General features: G+C 40.0%; 1 protein-coding gene across 1 annotated transcript; it reads right to left on the minus strand.

Moving 5' to 3' along the window:
* Positions 1 to 9051: 9051 nt before the first annotated feature.
* On the minus strand, positions 9052 to 17407 carry LOC137787378 (uncharacterized). The gene is made up of 18 exons (XM_068579745.1): positions 17204 to 17407; positions 16945 to 16997; positions 16011 to 16086; positions 14567 to 14736; positions 14375 to 14458; positions 14224 to 14280; positions 13913 to 14113; positions 13364 to 13552; positions 12959 to 13013; positions 12777 to 12867; positions 12546 to 12687; positions 12102 to 12206; positions 11774 to 11882; positions 11483 to 11663; positions 11299 to 11376; positions 10813 to 10915; positions 10128 to 10201; positions 9052 to 9837 (listed from the first exon to the last, which is right to left on the minus strand). Exons 1-18 carry the CDS (start codon positions 17229 to 17231, stop codon positions 9702 to 9704), a joined length of 1932 nt encoding a protein of 643 aa, XP_068435846.1. The 5' UTR covers positions 17232 to 17407; the 3' UTR covers positions 9052 to 9701.
* Between the last annotated feature and the right edge of the window lie 131 nt (positions 17408 to 17538).

Raw genomic sequence — 17538 nt, forward strand, 5'->3', positions numbered from 1 at the left:
ATATAGCAGCAAACAACGATTTGCTTTGTAAAGACACAGCGGAGTAATGTCCACCTGAGCAGAGAAAGAATGTGTGTGTTGTTACCAGAGCTTCTTCCTGCTTTGTTGACATCGCCGGGCCGGCCTCGTAGTGCATGTTAGTGCATGTGAGCGTGCCCCTCTGGCTAGTTTCCGGTCTCAAAAGGCAGATTATAAGGTGATAACGCCGTCCCTCTGGTCCCCCCTCAGGCAAACGCCGCTAGCCGGAAATTTGTCCTGTTTGCGCTGTTAGCGCCGATAGCAACGAGCCGACGGCTCACGCAATGCTAATGCCCCCAATCTCGTATTAAGCACCTTTAAATAATCCTCCCGGCGCATGCTAAATTTGTGGCAAATGTCACTCAAATAAATAGTGTATTTGTTGGAGACTATTTTCATCTGCGGATTAATCCACATTCGGTGCCCTTTAGTGACTATTTGGGGCAGCAGGACGGTGTGTGAGGGATGGAGTCAAAATAAACTATGGTGTGTGTGTGTGTGTGTTTATGGTAATGAAGGAACATGTCACCCAGAGTAACAGTGTGACTTGTTTTCAATCATTTGCAGACAACAATGGAGCTCTATGGCAATAATATACATCAGGCTTTAAAACACACAATAGTTGGAAATTATAGAATATCACTAGACGTATCTTTAAAAACTGTTTCCTCCCCTTGATTACCGGTCAACAAAGAAACACTACAGACAAATGTCAGCGGTAATATATATTATGTTGATAGTTTATGGAGCTTAAAATGCCAAAACACGGCTGTGGTCCTTACAACACCGATGCTATTTATGTTTCCGCACATGACGCATGTTCAGTAATACTGCCGGCCTGCATCCATAATGTTCACTCCTGTTCCTTTTTTATCTGAATGAATTATTCAAGTGTCCAGGTGTTTATGTGAATATGTGCATGTTTATGTTCCCACACAGAGACCGTAGGGTGAGCGGGAGGATAATGGCATTGACCCCCTTTTGTTGTCTTCCCTGATAAATGGAAGTTTAAAGGTTGAATCTCAGGAGCAGTTCGTGGCTGGATTTTAATGATTTAATGGGATGTGTGTCCCGCAAAGACCTGCAACACTGTTGAAAGCTTCTTTGACAATATTTTTTTTATAACATTAGAAAAAAAGGATGTTTTAAGCCCAAGTCGGCTCTGAGTTTTATCTTAATACCTACTTGACAGCGGGCCAACTCAGGCTCAAACTACCTTTTGCTGATGTTATACATTAGAACATTTAAAGGGGACTTAATTCAGTTCTTTGCACAAGAAAAATGTGTTTGACCATCACTGAGTTGTTGACATTAAGAATAGCAGACTTATCCTTTAAAGATATTATCGTATTAACCCAAAAGAGACTTGGTTCCTCGCTCAGAGCAGTTTGTTTTTTAATGTAGAAAAAGAAAGATTCGGCACCCTTGTGATTTTCTTTTCTATGCATGCACGAGTGTGTCTGCAACACTGGATGACGACACAGTCGGGACATCTTCCAGCTTCTCCCTCCCTTTGTTTACGCAACCCAACAGGTGCGAAACAAACCTGAAAAGAAAAGCTTTCTTCTCTCCTCTGACATCAGATAACAAACCTCACTCATTCCTCATTTCCGACAGACGGGACCCAAACGTCCTCAACGTACTTCGCCGTCACTCCGATCTCTGTTTTTTTGTATTTCTTTTTTTTTTTTTTATCAAGTAAAGCAAACAACAGCACGGTCTTGTTTGAGCCTGCTTTTGTTCTCCTTGAAGGAGGTCAACCAGACTAAAAACTATCTTATTTACCGCTTCAGCCTTCAAGCGCTGGGATTATCTCCCTTCAAATTGCAAACAGCGAACCGCAAAGGGCACGTTTGGCTAATAGGGCGACACACATTGATTCTCTTCTTTGCTCATATCTAAAATGTTAATCAATACCCCGAGAGCTTGTGGCTGGTCTTTAGAGGAATGTGCAACAGCGAGCTGATCAACAGTCTTCACAGTTTTCCCTCGGTGCTGGTGTTGAATGGATGACTGACTGGATGGTCTTGTGGGGAACTGCACAGCTGAAGGGTTTTGTTGTAATAAAGAACAACAACGTTTCTCTTCCAAGACGTAGCTCAGCAGAAAAGTAAAGGAGCACAGTTTGAGGTTAAACGTTCCCCTGAAGACTTCAGAGCAGTAAACAACACAATTATAATCTATATGCAAAGGCTTCTGTCGTAAACCACAGTTTTACATCAACATTGAACCGTTAAAATGAGAGTTGTGATCCTTAAACACACATTCTGGTACATTTCCTGTTGCAGTTGGTGCACAAACTGGTCTTTGTCTTTTTTTTACAGTGGATAGCTCGGTTTCTCTTTCATCCTGGAGCAGTACCTTTCTCTCCACCTTTACGTAGTATTACCTCCCACCAAAAAGGAAAATACACATTGACGATATAGTAGATTTTTCCTTTTTGGCAAATCATAACAGTCTTACTGACTGAATATTTTAGAGATGCTGAATAATTAACGATAAATGATAAAAGAAACGCTTTATTATTCTCAGAAGGAAAATCTCATTTTCCTGTAGATTTATATAATAATGCTATCTGGGCTATTATAACACTTTTAACTAAATCAACCAGCAGCTAAGCTTATCCTGTACATTTAACATGGATTTGAATATAACAATAAGTGCAATTAATTGTTTTCATACATTTTAATGGTTTCGGTTAGTAAAATATCAGAAAAATTTCTGGGGAACAGAAGCAACGCAGTATATGTGTCTGTATGTCTTGTGTGTATGTGTGTATGTCTTATACAGCAGCAAACATATTGGAACCACCTGCAGGAAAAAATCTGTTTAAGTGCAATATTTAGATTCTTTTCATAACTTTACCTTGCAGTCTGCAGCCCTTACTGGAGGGGAACATGAACCTTTATACCCGTTATTCACCACACATGCACATGTCACACAAAAACACAAACTAACAGATGGAGGCAGCGGTAGAACAACTCCTGTGTTCTTCAAGGAAAAATTACAGTTTTTGTCAAAGGAGTCTGTTGACTTTGAAGAGAACATACGGCTTTAATTCCCCAGTGAAGAGGGCTGGCTGGTGGCAAGATAAAGATCATAAAATAGTCTAAATATAACTTCTTACAACAGAAAATATTGAATTTTTTAGATGAGCCTTGCTTTTAGGTGGCTAAAAGAAATGTTCATTTACTTCAAATATTCCGAACTATGAGCAAATAGTCTCTTTTAAGAAGCAGGAATTATTTAATTTGTTTGCATTTTTGCTTGAAACAAGACTAAGAACCTACAGCTTGCTGTTCTTACTTTGAGCTAAATGCTAACATCAGCATGCTAACAGACTAATTCACCAAATGCTGCCATGCTAATGTTTAACCATTTTAATTTAGCAAGTTTGTATGCTAACATATGCTAATTCACTTAGCTGAGGCTGATGGGAAAGTGCAAATATTTGTTCATGAACCAAATACAAATTCAAGTTTTAACAAGATGATGGCAGATGAAAAGTCAGAGGATCAATTCGGTAAGATTTATCCTCTGGGGACTAAGTGGCTGTACATCATTTCATGAAAATCCATCCATTACTTAAAACCGCTCATAACTGTTCCAGATGAATTCTTTGTCGTTCAGTTTAAATAATGATCTATTGTTTTAGCTCCAAACATCTAAAAGCCCTCCATGTTTTCAGCAGGAAACCCTGGGCGATGAAGTTATCCGTCTCTGCGTGTTACTCCGCCGTCATACAGATGGTGTGCTTCTGCTTGTTGCTCCTGAAAATCATCCGTCTTGTAATCCGTCCATTAATGGCAATCATGAACGGCAGGTGAACAGTAGGCTTCAGTAACCGTGCAACATGGACAGCTGGATAGTGTAAATGTTTGGGGGGGGAGGCGGCGCTGGGATGTTTACTTGTTTGTGCAGGAGAGGCTGCTGCACAACGGGAGCCAAATCTTCTTGGACACGATTACAAAAAAAACGCTTGCGGTTCAGTTACCGGGACAAAAAAAAAAAAGAGAAAGAAAAGAGGCTTCTTTGTGGTGCAACTGGGAAACTTGTACAGTGTAGGAAGGGGGTAAACAAGAGCGTATATTTGCCTCTGGAAGCCACCGAGGAGCCCGCGGTCCATGTACACGTCTGAATGATGATTAACTGTAATTACCTAACGGTACCTGGCCTGCATGCCAGGAGGCAGCCCAAGATTAATGGGGCTCTGCTGAAAACGGAACAAAAGCTCACATTTCCGAGGTAATGAATCGCTCTGGTACTATGGCGTCTTCACATGGTTCGCCCAGGCCCCCAGGGAGGTTCATTACAACGGGAGGAATAGATGGATCCTCTCTGCAGCATTTTCAAACGAGGGGGTCGGGGGGGGCAAGAAGGCGAGCAGGAGGAAGTCTTAAATCGTCCCAGACATCCTGGTTGCTGCGCGGCCTCTGTAACCAGAAAAAGAGATAAACAGCCTCCTCAGTGCTTCCTAAATGGGTGGTAAACACTACAAAGCAAACTGCCTTGTTTGCCTCGTCTCACTCGTACACAAGGTGTTTGAACAATAAAGCTGTGCCGCCGCAAACGTGTTCTGTAACGAGGACAAGTTTGAATACAGTGACGCGGTCGCGGCGAGTGACAAACGATTGGCGGTGAATTATATTTACCACGTCTATTCATGAACACCTAAGACTTGAACTGAGCCCGCCTGCCACTCAGCATTATCTGTATTAAAGGAAGCAGGTTTAATTTTAAGAGGAAGCTCACTCTGTGCTGAAAGCCTGGAGGGCGAGGCTTTATTACAAGTGTCTCCCGTTATAAATTACAGTCCAAGGAATAACCTGCAGATTAATGGTGACATTATTTAGTTTGGTGTTGTGGGGGTTATATATATTTTTTTGAAAAATGGTCACAAAACGTCAGCGGACAATGTGAGAAAGAGGCCCGAGTGAGATTGAGCATTAGGAGTTCAGCAGGAATGGACACCGGTGATGTATGGAAGTGGGCATCAATTATTGGAAGTCAAACTCCTTGAGGCAACAATGAGAGGATTTACGAGGCCGTGACATTTTTCATGCCCTTGAACATGTTGCCTCCAGATACGTAGGTCAATAGCAGGATGAAATACAACCTGACTGGAGGTTTTAATGATTACAACGCAGAGGCCACATATTTCTTGGCCCATTAAGCCACGTAAATACTTGAAGGAAACACAGGTTGGGGCATGCCCGGCTTCGCATCACGCTGTGTTTAGTGGTGCCTTGAGGAAAGCCAACGGCCTTTCTTTTCTTTTTTTAATGTTTACAAGCCTCTAATCATGTTAATAACACTTTGGTCCCAAACAGGCCATTTCTCAAATCGATCAGAGAGGCAAAGAGCAAAATGAAGTAACAAGACTTCGGATGTGTGCCTGTGCACGTCTGAAGGAGATGAAAGAGGAGCGAGATTCAACCTTTAAACTGTCATTCATCAGGGAAGGCGACAAAGGGAGTCAATGCCGTTATCCTCCCTGTCACCTTACAGTCTGTCGGGGGACATAAAAGTGCACAGCTACACATTAAAACCTGCATCCTTTAATAATTTATTTAAAAAAAAAAAAAAACAGGAGTGTACATTATGGATGCAGACCGTTTTATTGAACATGAAAACAAGGATGTTACAAGGACCATACCAGTGTTTGTAATCATATTAACTGCTGACCTTTATGTTAAAAGGTTTTACAGGATAAATCTGGTGATATTTTATTTGTCAAAAAAATCCCACGAAAAGACTAAAATCAACAATCAACTGATCTAACAAGTATCGTTTGTGTACCCAGAGCCAGAAATATCTTATTCCTCTGCGACACACCGCCAATGTTGTCAAAAACTATTAACACACACAAGTCACAAAGCTGCGCTTGGCAACACACATCCAATGATGAGAGAGAACTGCAGTCAACTTCACAACAACTCTTTTTTTAATTTTTATAACCAGAAATATCTTTTTTTTTTTACTATTCCCCACATTTTTGTTCCTTGTCAAAATCCAGAGCCTACATTACCCACAATGCAACCTGGTCACTGACAGTTAGGTTGAAGATTTTAACTATTGTCGTCCCGGCTGCGAGCTTGAGACGAGGAGCCGGCTAGTATTCTCTCTAAATCCTCTCAACATGGCCACTGATTATTTTGACGCACGCTTCGTAAATACTCAGTGCACCAAATGTGTATTCATCCACAGCTGAAAATAGTCCCCCACATGTGTGTTATTTACTTCCATTTGTGTTTACTGAAAACTACAGTGCTCAGCTTTTTGAAATGAAAGTATAATGAAAGATTAACATATTTTGTAGGAAGCTGTAGGAGTTAGAAAGAAGTCATAGGAACGAATGAACTGTTGATTTGGGACTTTTCATGGAGGGATTTGTTGACAGCGAGAACATTTCACACCGAGTTTTTCATCAAAAAGAAACCGGTTAACATAACCACATTCAAAACCTGGAATACAACTTTAATAAGACTGTAAAGCACAGCAGTGCAGAATGATGCATCAAATTATCTTGGGAACGTGAACACATCTATTTCCGTAAAGTAGTTAGCATTAATCTCCTGAAGGTCTTTCATCCTGGAGGTGTTTAACAGCAGATTATCAGAGATGACTCCATCACCGGGAGACAAAAGACTTTCCTTCAGTTAATTTCTTTGCCAGAGATGCTCCACAACCAGGAATGACAGTGTGGACAAAAGACTAGACATGAATTTATCTCCCCTATATGACCCTGATGCAAATGAGGAAAATGAAAGCAAGCAATCAATTCCCTAATTGGGTTTGCTCTATTTTAACTTGTTAAGGGGGCCTCTGTCTAGATTAAAAAGGGAAGGTCAATTTCTCATTGTGACAATTACTGTATTCATTTCACAGAGCAACAAAGGGATCCAGCAAAGGGAAGACACTGCAGTGAAGCAGATGCCTCCCCATTGAGAGAGGCTCCCACAACAACATCTTGAGTTTAAGCTCACTCGTTTCCATCTGCAGACGCAATAGTTTGGTCCAGTTATACATTAACATTTCAGAATAAATAGGACGGTCACTTTTTTAAATTAAATTATTGGTCATCCTGGCTTTTTTTTTTTAATTCGTCAGAATTTCCAAGCACATCTCAATTCTTTAAATGTTTTATTATATTAAGGAAAAGTCAGGATTTCTGCTGGAAGCTGTGATGATAAACTGTTAATGCTATGTTGAAAAAGAAGATACTTTTAGTGTTGACAGACTACAAAAACACTTCTTAAAGTTATTTGCTCTATAACTGTAAATATTCATTAATAATTTAAGTTTAAGTTGAGGGAAAAGATTCCAACACACACAAAAAAATGCTAAATCGTCTTGTTTTTACATTAACAGCAATAAGTAATACCCCTATAAACTGTAGGATTTACATTGATAAAACCACTTTTTAAACTAGAGACAAGAGCACACACAAAAGCGTACAGGCAGAAAAGTATCTGGTGAAATAAACCCATAACTGTTGCTCATGCTCAAGAAGCAGAATTGATAAATAACCTTTAACGGTTATTAAAAACTCCTCCTGCAAGCATTTGTTGTAAGGAAAGCAAAATAAAAAAGGATAGCTTTGTTGCTCTACAATACCCACACTGATGTGTTTGTAGTTGCATTCCTTTAAAAAAAAAAAAAAGAAGAAGAAAAAAAAGGAGGACAAGCAAACGGCAGCGGCCCTGCTGGGAAGGTTATGAAGTTCGAGCGGCTGCAAAGCTGCAGTGGAGCATTTATTTTGGCTTCCTAAGAAACAAATCAGACGGTTGATATACAGCGTGAGTCAGCTATACTCCCTCATGTCACATCAATAGTTTAGTTACCAGCGGGGAGAAACCAAAGAATTAGAATAAAAATTAGATTACGTATCCCTGCGCTAAAAGCAATGCACTCAATTACGCCGACTCAAAACTTCTCTAGAGGGAGATTTTGCTGCATAGCCATACATCAAAAAGGAGTGGGAGAGCAACATGTCACGTCTGTTACTGTGTTTTCCTTGTTCTCCTTTCTCTCTCCCTTCTGTTGAGAGGGAAGAGAAATCTGTTGAAAGCTCCACAAACCACACAGCCTTTTAACAAGATGCACTTAATCTTGCCAATGTTTGCGTTGGTTAAGTAAGGGATCGGCTTTGTCCGGGATGTCGAACGCTAACCTCTTATCGGTCTTTATCTGCATCTTAACAGGTTCCTAGCGGGAGCAAAGCCAACCAATACGATTAAATATAGACCCATTTTGCAAGTTGGTAATGTCCCCCTGCTTATGGGTTCAACCAGAGTTCATGTTATTAGTATTACAGGCCTTTCATGCTCTCAAATCTCACACAGATCAGGAGGGCTTTGTGAGGTATGCCACCATCAGCCAATTAATGCCCACCAGTACAGCTGCTCCGCCTGTAAGGTCACGACTAAGCACTATTCCACAGCCTAATGCTTTTCTTTCCACTGCTTCTGCCTCTTTTTTTTATTTATAAAGTTATTATTCAGCTCTTAGGGAACATTTTGTAATTCACACCCAAAACATTACATAACTTAGGGGTCAGAAAAGTGACCTTGAACTCGCCTGAGTCAAATAACAAACCTGCTGTGCTTCAGGGTAGAGGGATCTACACAAATCCCACCCACATTAACGTGAGAAGAGACGCCGTCTGGGAGATTGAAGGGAGGCATTTTAGGCTTAGAAGAACCTCGCTTTAGATAAAATCTCAGGGACGAAAGTTACTTTTCAGGCGTTTAGCTGGCACTTTAGTCAAACTGAGGCTGACTTTAGACGAGGGCTTCTTGCTCAAGGACACAGAGCTGCTGCAGGGATTAATGTGGAGATGCTTTAGTGGTGGGCTTCCTCTGACCTCATAGTGATATCCTACTTTACATGCTTTAGCCTTGTGCAGTTTATCATGCGGCTGACTTTAGTATTCTTTGCGAGTCATATCCAGGCCCATCTATACTGTTCCACCTGCACCAAGTCTTTGGTCTTGTACCGTGTATATTAATATATGGCAAGACATTAACACTCTTAAAGTTGAGGCTTTTATTCCCTCTGGGCTGACCCATGATCAACTGCAGCCACAGTGCTACTCAAAGGCACTTATTTGTATGACAGTTTGTGTCCAAACATCATGACACTTAAATATTATCCTCCAACAGACATAACATTACACATTTTAAACATAAACATAACCACTGAACTCAAACCGGCCCAGATATAGATTTACAGAGTAGTTTCAAAATTAAACGTGGCACATTAAATCTGCCCATAGCAATTCTACTCATTAACCACAGCCTTTAAAATGAAAGCAGAATCATTTGCAACCCCAAACTTGAGGGATAAAAGGTAACGGCGCCACCTAGAGGTGACTGACAAAACCTGTTAGATTATCTTTAAAACAAAAGCAAAATAATAAATGATCTTCAACACAATCTTCAAATAGATTAGAGAATCAAAAATAATCCCTGACAAAATCCTTTCGCAAAGGAATGCTCAAAGTACAATGCACATGGATTATTACTAAATAGCAGTAGTATGATGCGTCCTTTATATTTGTACAACAATGGTGGGCCATCATGGTGCAGACATTTCCAAAAATACAACAGAATCAAAAGACAATTTGTATTTCTTCCCAATGTCAAAAATGAAACTATGCATGCTTTTTTATTTCTGATTTCCTACATGTTTATACTTCCCAGTCTACTGGTGAATTTGTCCTTGTCAAGGTTCTTGTGCTCTGGGACATGTCGGAAGGTGCAGTCCTGCCTTGTGCAGCCCGTGGTCCTCCAGAAAAAGCACTCCTTCTTGTACAGGCTGCAACGGGAAAACAAAGTCAAGTCTAGGGACGCGTGTCAAAGTTTAAAATACATGACACCGTTCCTTTTCACCTCTAAATAATGGAAACAAATGAGCAGAATAACTTATACAAACCAAGACACAATCCCATACTACTAATTATACATTTAAAAAACGTCCTCACATCCTTAATTTTAAACCTGTAAAACAATATACGACTGAAATCTAGATTTCTCCCGTCTCATTACACTTAGCAAAGTGAAAATAACTATTACCCGAGGCGTGAAAAGGGGTGAGAGAGCACTGACCTGGACATGCCGAATCCTGTGCCGACTTTACTGGGATATCGCACCGTGAGTGGAGCGCCCTCTACCACCATCCCCTGGAGAGGAAACAGACATTTAACATCTGTAGCCAAGTAGAGCTCAGCCGAAGAGCCACAGCGCGGAGCAGAACATTAGCAACAGAAACAAACTGATAAGATTTACGTCGGAGTGAAAATAACTGTTTTAAAGAAGCAGACAGACGACAAACTATGAATGACTTTACAGAGTTAAAGAGATGCGGTTGTCAGTCACTGTTTTAATGACACACAAATCAAAGAATAGGTTTCTCCAAACTGCCAACCTCCTGCTCTACAACATGCCAAATTGTGAATACAGACACCCTAAAATATTTTCAGATTTACTTTCAAAAAGGAACATTTTACATTTGCCGGCAAATATAAAATCATTGTCTTCATTTTGTGGCTCCAGCTGAAGATTGAGGTCAAAGTTAGATGTAATAAACATGATGCTTCTGATAAATGAACGACAATGTGCCTTTCCCCCAGGCAATCACACTCTCATGGAGATTATTATTTACAGAATATTATAAAACACATCATGACAAAAGCTTATTTAACGATTTCAGCAGCCGTAAGTGGCTCAAAATTGTCACATCAGCTAATGGCTAAAATATTTAATATGCAAATCTCAGTGAAAGTAAACATACATGGATGCACTGGATGGCTCGGTCACTGTCCTCTTTTCGGGTGTAGTTCACGAAGGCACACTGCTGCTCCAGCAGCATCTTGATGCTGTGGACCGTCCCGGCTCTGAGAGAAAAAAGGTCTCTCAAAAGGTCACACGAGGTCTTTAACATTCCTGTGGGGCGATTTGCTTCACAGCTCAGAGTCAATAATGCTGATACAGTCAACACGCCACCTGAGCAGCAATAAATAAATAACAAGCTCAGAGTCGACACATTCAAGCTTTCTGGTGGTCAAAATCTTCAATAATTCAGCTTATGCATAATGGGATTTTTCTATCCGAAATAATTTTTGGAAACTAAATGAAATACTAAAATGAGAATAATCCATTCTTCTTCTGCATCTCTTGTGAAACTAAACTCACATCCGATTCAGCCAAAAGGCCGAACGTCATCCTCAAACAAGAACAAGCGCGGAGGTGTGAATGAGATGGGATTGCGGTATTTTACCTGCTGAAGACCTCGTGAAGTGTCGAGTAGGTGACAGCAGGACCCAAAGATCCAACCCACACGGAGAACATGTTGTCCCTTTACACAAAACAGAAGAGATTTAACTATTTCAAAATCATGTTGCACTAATCATACATTACAGAACATATTTCTGTAAAAAAAACAACTGATAAACATGTCTTACGGTTTCACAGAATTCTTTGAACGAGGCGTCGGAGACTGTGATTTCGATCTGCTTTGGAAAAAATCGTCGAACTCTTTGACCTGCTGCATTCTGGGACGACTTGTTTGTAGGACCGTCCACTCTCCTGCGTCGATGTTTTCTTCCTGCACCGCTGGTTGGTCTGTGTCGTCATAACTGGCACCTGAAGAGAGCCAACAACATTATTATTAATATTTTTTTAAACAGTTCAAATAACTGATCATCACTGAAGACACAGGTCACAAATCTGAGGAACATTTTGAGGACGTTTACCTCCAGGACTCTGATGACGTTCCTCACCAAACAGAGCCTCGACGGCTTGCTCCAGCGTGGAGTGAGATTTCAAGGCCTCCGAGCTCTGCGCCCACGTGAATCCCATTTCCTACAATGGACGAACAAATTCATCCTCCTGAGCTCCAGAAGTGGGTGACCACTCGGTCTTATCCCATATTACTCATCTATCCTGTATCATTAAGTGTGCGATGGAGCTTTTCCTGACGTCGCCATTTATTGCCATTCAGAGCAAACATGCAAAATGTCTATTTGTATTTGCGTGCCATGTTTATTTGCCTTGTAAACTCTAGACACGAGCTTCTCCTACCATGAGGTGCAAGGTCTGGGCTCGTTTCAGCTCATGCGTTGCTTCAGCGCTCGAACTTTCCAGCTCCAACACTTCCTTATAGATCAGCGAGGCCTCGTAGTACCTCTGGGGAAGAAGTGAAGGATAAATCAGATTTCTTTCTAATGTATTTATTGAAAAACTATTAAAAAAAAAGTTAGTTAAGCATTTGGGAAGTAACATCATAGACTGTGAATTTGTCACTACTATAAAAAGAAAAAAACAGTTACTTATAAACTAAATAATTTATTAACAATCTCACACCTTTATATTATATTTGTACTGCAGTTGTTGCCACTTTAGTGAACTTTTCGAGCCAGTTGCAACATGAAAAAAAAAGATGCTATACATGAAAAGAGAAACCTACAGTAAGGAGAAGGATCACAGTGTAAGCAGAGTTAACTGGACACAGGAGCAGTGATTTACCTTGAGCCCACAGAGAGCTTTGCCTTTCCTAAATAAACCTTTAATCCAGTTAGGCTCCATGGAGAGCGCTAGATCAGCGTCGCTGAGAGCGTTTTCATACTGCTGCATTCTTTCATAACACAGGGACCGATTTCCAAATAACCTGAAACAGAGTCATGGTAATTCTTGGTAAATATGAGTTACTGCTTCTGTGTGGGAACATGAGGTCTGGAGTCAATTCCACATGCTTACTTAAATTCCTTTGGGTTGTATTTAATAGCATCGGTGAAGCATTTCACGGCCATCTCGTACTGTCCGGAGGCCGCCAATTGATTTCCCATACCTGGAAGGAAGAGCGAGGTCGTGCCTGTTTCAGTGCTTCATTTGGTTTTTGTCCAAGTCTCAAAGTGACGTTAATGTGAAATAGAACTCACCAGCTCGCACTCTGCTTCTTTTGGCCAACTCTTCCAAAGCGGGGTCCATGATTTTCTGTAAAAGTTAGTTAGTCTGTGAAGTATGCCAAGCACTACAGGAAACCACACATTTGCATGTAGCTTTTTGTCGAATATCAACTTATGATGGTTTTAGGGCCCAATAAGTTATTATTTGACGGTATAATAAAAAGGTACTTTAACAAATCTAATTCAAGAGTGAGACAGTTATAGGAAAAATGTTTCCCAGGCTGATAATATAAAACCTTCCTTTATCCATTTCCATTTTTCCAAGTGACTGAAGGAAATCATAAATAAACTTAAGAAGAAAGGAATGTTAGACGTCCATAAATGGATGAGCGTATGGCTTAAGAAATGCAAATACTTAAATGTCCTCCTTCTTCTTACCTCTTTATTGGGTTCATGTTTCTCTTCCTCCTTCTTTTGAACTTCAGCTTCCTCCACAACTTTTGGCTTTTCCTCCTTGGACTGCAGAACCTCCAGTAATTTAGTTTTCTTCTTTTTTCTTTCTCTCGCGGGTCTCTCGTTACGCGCCACCAATTTTGTTGAAGCATATGAATCATTTAAATCCAAATCCTGCAGAAAATAATGAAACCCAAAAGGTGACGATAAACATCCCAAAACAGACAAATGTTTAAAATCTTGAGCCGTTTTCACAAAACATGTTAAAGAGGACTTATTTTAATACTTTTTTATTTAAAAAAAAAAACATGGCTGATCAAGCAACCAGGACCAAAATCTGAGCTCCCTTCACTCGAGTGAAAAAAAAACGTTTTGTAAAATTGTTTAACTCTCATTGAGCTAATCCGATAGTAAAGTCATGACCGGTTTAACTCCTCCGCCTGTCTGCACCACCTTAAAAATAATCATAGGATTCACATTTGAAAAGTATTGCGCCACAAGATGACAAACTGAAATGGAAACATCTCCACAAACCTTTTGCTCCCCATTTTGGGTTGTATTAATCTCCGCAGGAGTTTCTTCTTTATTATTAGCAATGTTCTCATCACATCCAGCCGCCTTTGTTCCACTTTGTGTTTTCTCAGATTCAGGTGAATCATTTGCTTCTGCAATATTTTCAATAACAGGATTTTCTTCCTGAATTTCTGATGAATCTGACTTCCTTTTTTCTTCCTCCTGAAATGACAAAAAGAATGTTTTGAAACGTTTTTACGGTCTGGATTTTATCTTTAGGCTAAATGTGTATTTGTTGTAATTCACAGCAAGATGAATAAAACAAGTCTTACAGGTAAAATGTCTTTTACTGCGCTCTCCTTTTCTAACCGTTTCTTTTCTTTTTTACGCTGCAACAGAAAAGACAGAATATGCTTTGAGCCGCTGTCAAAAAAACAAACACTTAAACAAAATGATTAAAATCCTGATAATTATGACACTGACCAATTTCTTACGCTTGTTCTTCTCAGTTTTCTCCTTACGCCGTTCCTCTTCTTCTATCAGTTCCTTTGCATGTTTATCAGCCTCCTAAAAAAAAGGTGAGTCAGAACGTTGTATCATTCTACAAACTAGAGATGAATAATACAGTGAACTCCTTGGTTTCACTTTCAAAGAAGAGAAACAGAAGTGTAATACCTCGTCCGTGAGTTGTTTTATTCGTGGGTGTGGTTCTAAAGACTTGCAAGAAGCATTTTGTGCATAAAAGTGATGATCATCTTCATCGTTATTATTATAGTCGTTGTCGTCATCAGAATAAATGATGTCATCCTCCAGTTCACCTTCAAAGGTCCTTAAAAAATCTAAACCTGGGAGACAAAAGACAAATCATTTATTTTAGTGCCATCTAACCCTTCTGCCTCCATCTTCTGACTTCAAATAACGTACAATTTCATACTCAAAACATCAATAAAAATTACTTCACTGGGCAAGTTGGTCTCTCTCTGCCTGTCTGCCCTTTCATCCTCAGTATGTCTACAAAACGCTCATCATCTCTTCTTCACCAGCAACCGCCTCCCTTTCTTTTCTTTTAAAAAAAAAAAACAATAAGCTACAAGAATACTTATTTTCAAAGCAAGTGCTGAATGAATTGTTTTGTTAGGTTCAACTCCGCCACGTACAACCTGCCCCGTGTGCGTAGGGCACCAGTGATAATGATCATCTTCAACTCACAAAAAAAACTAATTTTAATTCGCAGTCTGGAGCCCAGTAAGGCTACCCATAACCCTTTGCAAACAGCTCAAGAGAAACAGATGAACAGTAGAGAGCAGTTAAATATTAAATGGGATGTAATCCTCAGTTTACCGACAAGACCAATTACAAGGGTGTGGTAGGCTCACTTTGGTACTGATACTTGACTCACGACAATAAAGTACGATATGTAATTACCTAGGAGAGATGGAGTAGCACTACCTTTTGTAGCTATAAAACCAATGACGAGCCAAAGAAGAAGAGAAGGGTGAAAGGGTTAGCAGCTATGAGATTTGCCCTGATACAAGCTCTCCTTCAGGGTCTCACACTTCTTTCACCGCCATGCATTTTTCTGTAATCAGCCAACAACGATCTTGGTCAGGTGGTCATTAATAAACCATTGATTTGAAAGGGGAAAACCGAGCTAAAGCCGAATCACTAATCAGCATATGCATCTTATGTTACCAAAACTTAAAAAAAATTGTATTTGTAATGAGCTATTTGGTGGAAGCGTCGCATTGCAATCAAGTTCAAGAATCGTAGCAGAAGTACCCTGACAAGACCAGCAGATTTATCAACCATTCAAGAAGAGTCGGTCTACTTGCTGGGTAACCTGCTGGGGTTGAGGGGCACAGAACGATTTTAAGGACACGCCAGCAAGATCCCCTCTCCTTGCTGATGCAGATGTAAAACAATATAGTCACGGACAATGGGATTCCCAAGATGACTCAGGAACTGACCGAGAAGTCAGTAAAAGTGTGTTTCCTGCCATCAGCCTGTCTAACAGTCAACGTCTCGGAAAAGTAAAATAAACTAAATGTACTTGTACATCCACTTATACTGCGTGTGTTTGATCTCCACTGTCACTTAGAAAATCAACCTGTAACCTTACCTAATAATCCAGAGGCAAAGACGTCCATGATAGAGCCTCCAGAATGACGTCCATTTATGAAATCTACCATAGATTCCTGTGAAAGAGAAAAGACCGGAGACTTGAAATACATATATTAACGTGTCTGAGCTGTAGTCACACAATTGCAAAATTATGAAATGAATGAAATTGAAAAGTACTGAATGAAAAGTACTTTATTAATCTCCAAGGAGAAATTTTTTAACTACAATTTTTTATTAACTACATAATGCTATAAGTAATGTACTGCTATGAGTAATGTACTGCTATAAGTAACATATTTAACCTTTCAGTCATCTGCTGCGTGTGTAAGTTAGATTTTTGGGTTGTTATCCACAGCAGTTGCAACATGAGCTTGATTGCTATTTTAACTTTGAGACAAGTTAACCTCTGGGACCTTAATTACTTTGTAATCCGAGCTAAAATCAAGTCATACATTAGTCCACATTTTTTGACAATTCATTATTTGGGTTACTTTGGACTTAAAATAAAATGCCGCAATTGGAAGATCTCAGAATTTGAAACGGACATTCATCTGTATTTTCTAACATTATGTACACTGAACCATTTATCCAATCCCATTTATGCAATAGTCTTAACTGATAACTACAATAAACTCAATATGACCTGCAATCATACACGTGTTGGCTGTTATCTATAGCAGTTACCAAAGGAACTGGGAGGTAATATTGATGTTGTAAAGTTTAGACTCGATGTCCCCTGAGCTTCTGTTACACGTTATGCAGTGTTACAGCATTACAGAGATCTTTGATCTGATTGTTGTGAAAATAAGATGGCATATGGGCCTTCTTGCAGAGATATAATTGGTGGCATGTCACTAACCACACGGAAAGACCGGTTATGCCACAATAAGAATAACACAGCACAAGTTTCAGCCTACTTGACTCATACTCACGTGTGTGCGCATAAGTCTGGAGTTTTCTCGAATTCTAAGTGAAGGAGCGCCACCTGAAAAGGTAGAAAAAGGGTCAAATACATGCATGGTTTTATTAAACGTAGGCCTTTAAGGTTACAACGCAGAAGTGATGCAGGCTGTTACATTCGCCACAACATTAGCTCGCTAGCAAGGGAGCTAACTGGCGTCACGTTTGACTGAGTGAAATGAAATGAAACTCAGCGACGAACATCAAAACCACCGAAAGACGCAGTCTCACCTTTAACCGTGTCCTTCTTTTTAGACATGCTTGTAGCTGAATGTATTTTCGCCTGTTTCCCGTAACTGTTACAAAACGTTTCTGAGGTTATTTGTATCTTTCTCGTTGAATGTATGTTATAGTTCTGTGCTACCACTGTTTTCTTCGTCTTCTTCTTTCCGTGTTTGATTGGTGGGGAGTTTGTTGCCCTGGCTTTAACCTTTTAGGTGGATACCTGCCTCCAAGAGGATCCAATCACATGGTCGTGGGTTATTTTTTTTTTGTAGTTCAGGGGCCGTGATTGGATGTTGGATCTGTCAATCATCGGAAAGTAAGCGGAAGTGGAAAGGCATTAA

This window comes from Clinocottus analis, unplaced genomic scaffold (assembly GCF_023055335.1).
Source record: "Clinocottus analis isolate CAN_PGR_092001 unplaced genomic scaffold, fCliAna1.0.p SCAF_17, whole genome shotgun sequence".
Classification (NCBI taxonomy): domain Eukaryota; kingdom Metazoa; phylum Chordata; class Actinopteri; order Perciformes; family Cottidae; genus Clinocottus; species Clinocottus analis.

What these genes read in the sequence shown, in the direction of transcription:
- LOC137787378 (XM_068579745.1), bottom strand. Translation starts at nt 17,231, where the DNA reads ATGTCTAAAAAGAAGGACACGGTTAAAG. An exon ending in AACATGAACCCAATAAAGAG is followed by an intron (nt 13,014 to 13,363) that starts GTAAGAAGAAGG and finishes TAACTTTTACAG; the next exon opens with AAAATCATGGACCCCGCTTT. An exon ending in CTTCACGAGGTCTTCAGCAG is followed by an intron (nt 10,916 to 11,298) that starts GTAAAATACCGC and finishes TTTTTCTCTCAG; the next exon opens with AGCCGGGACGGTCCACAGCA.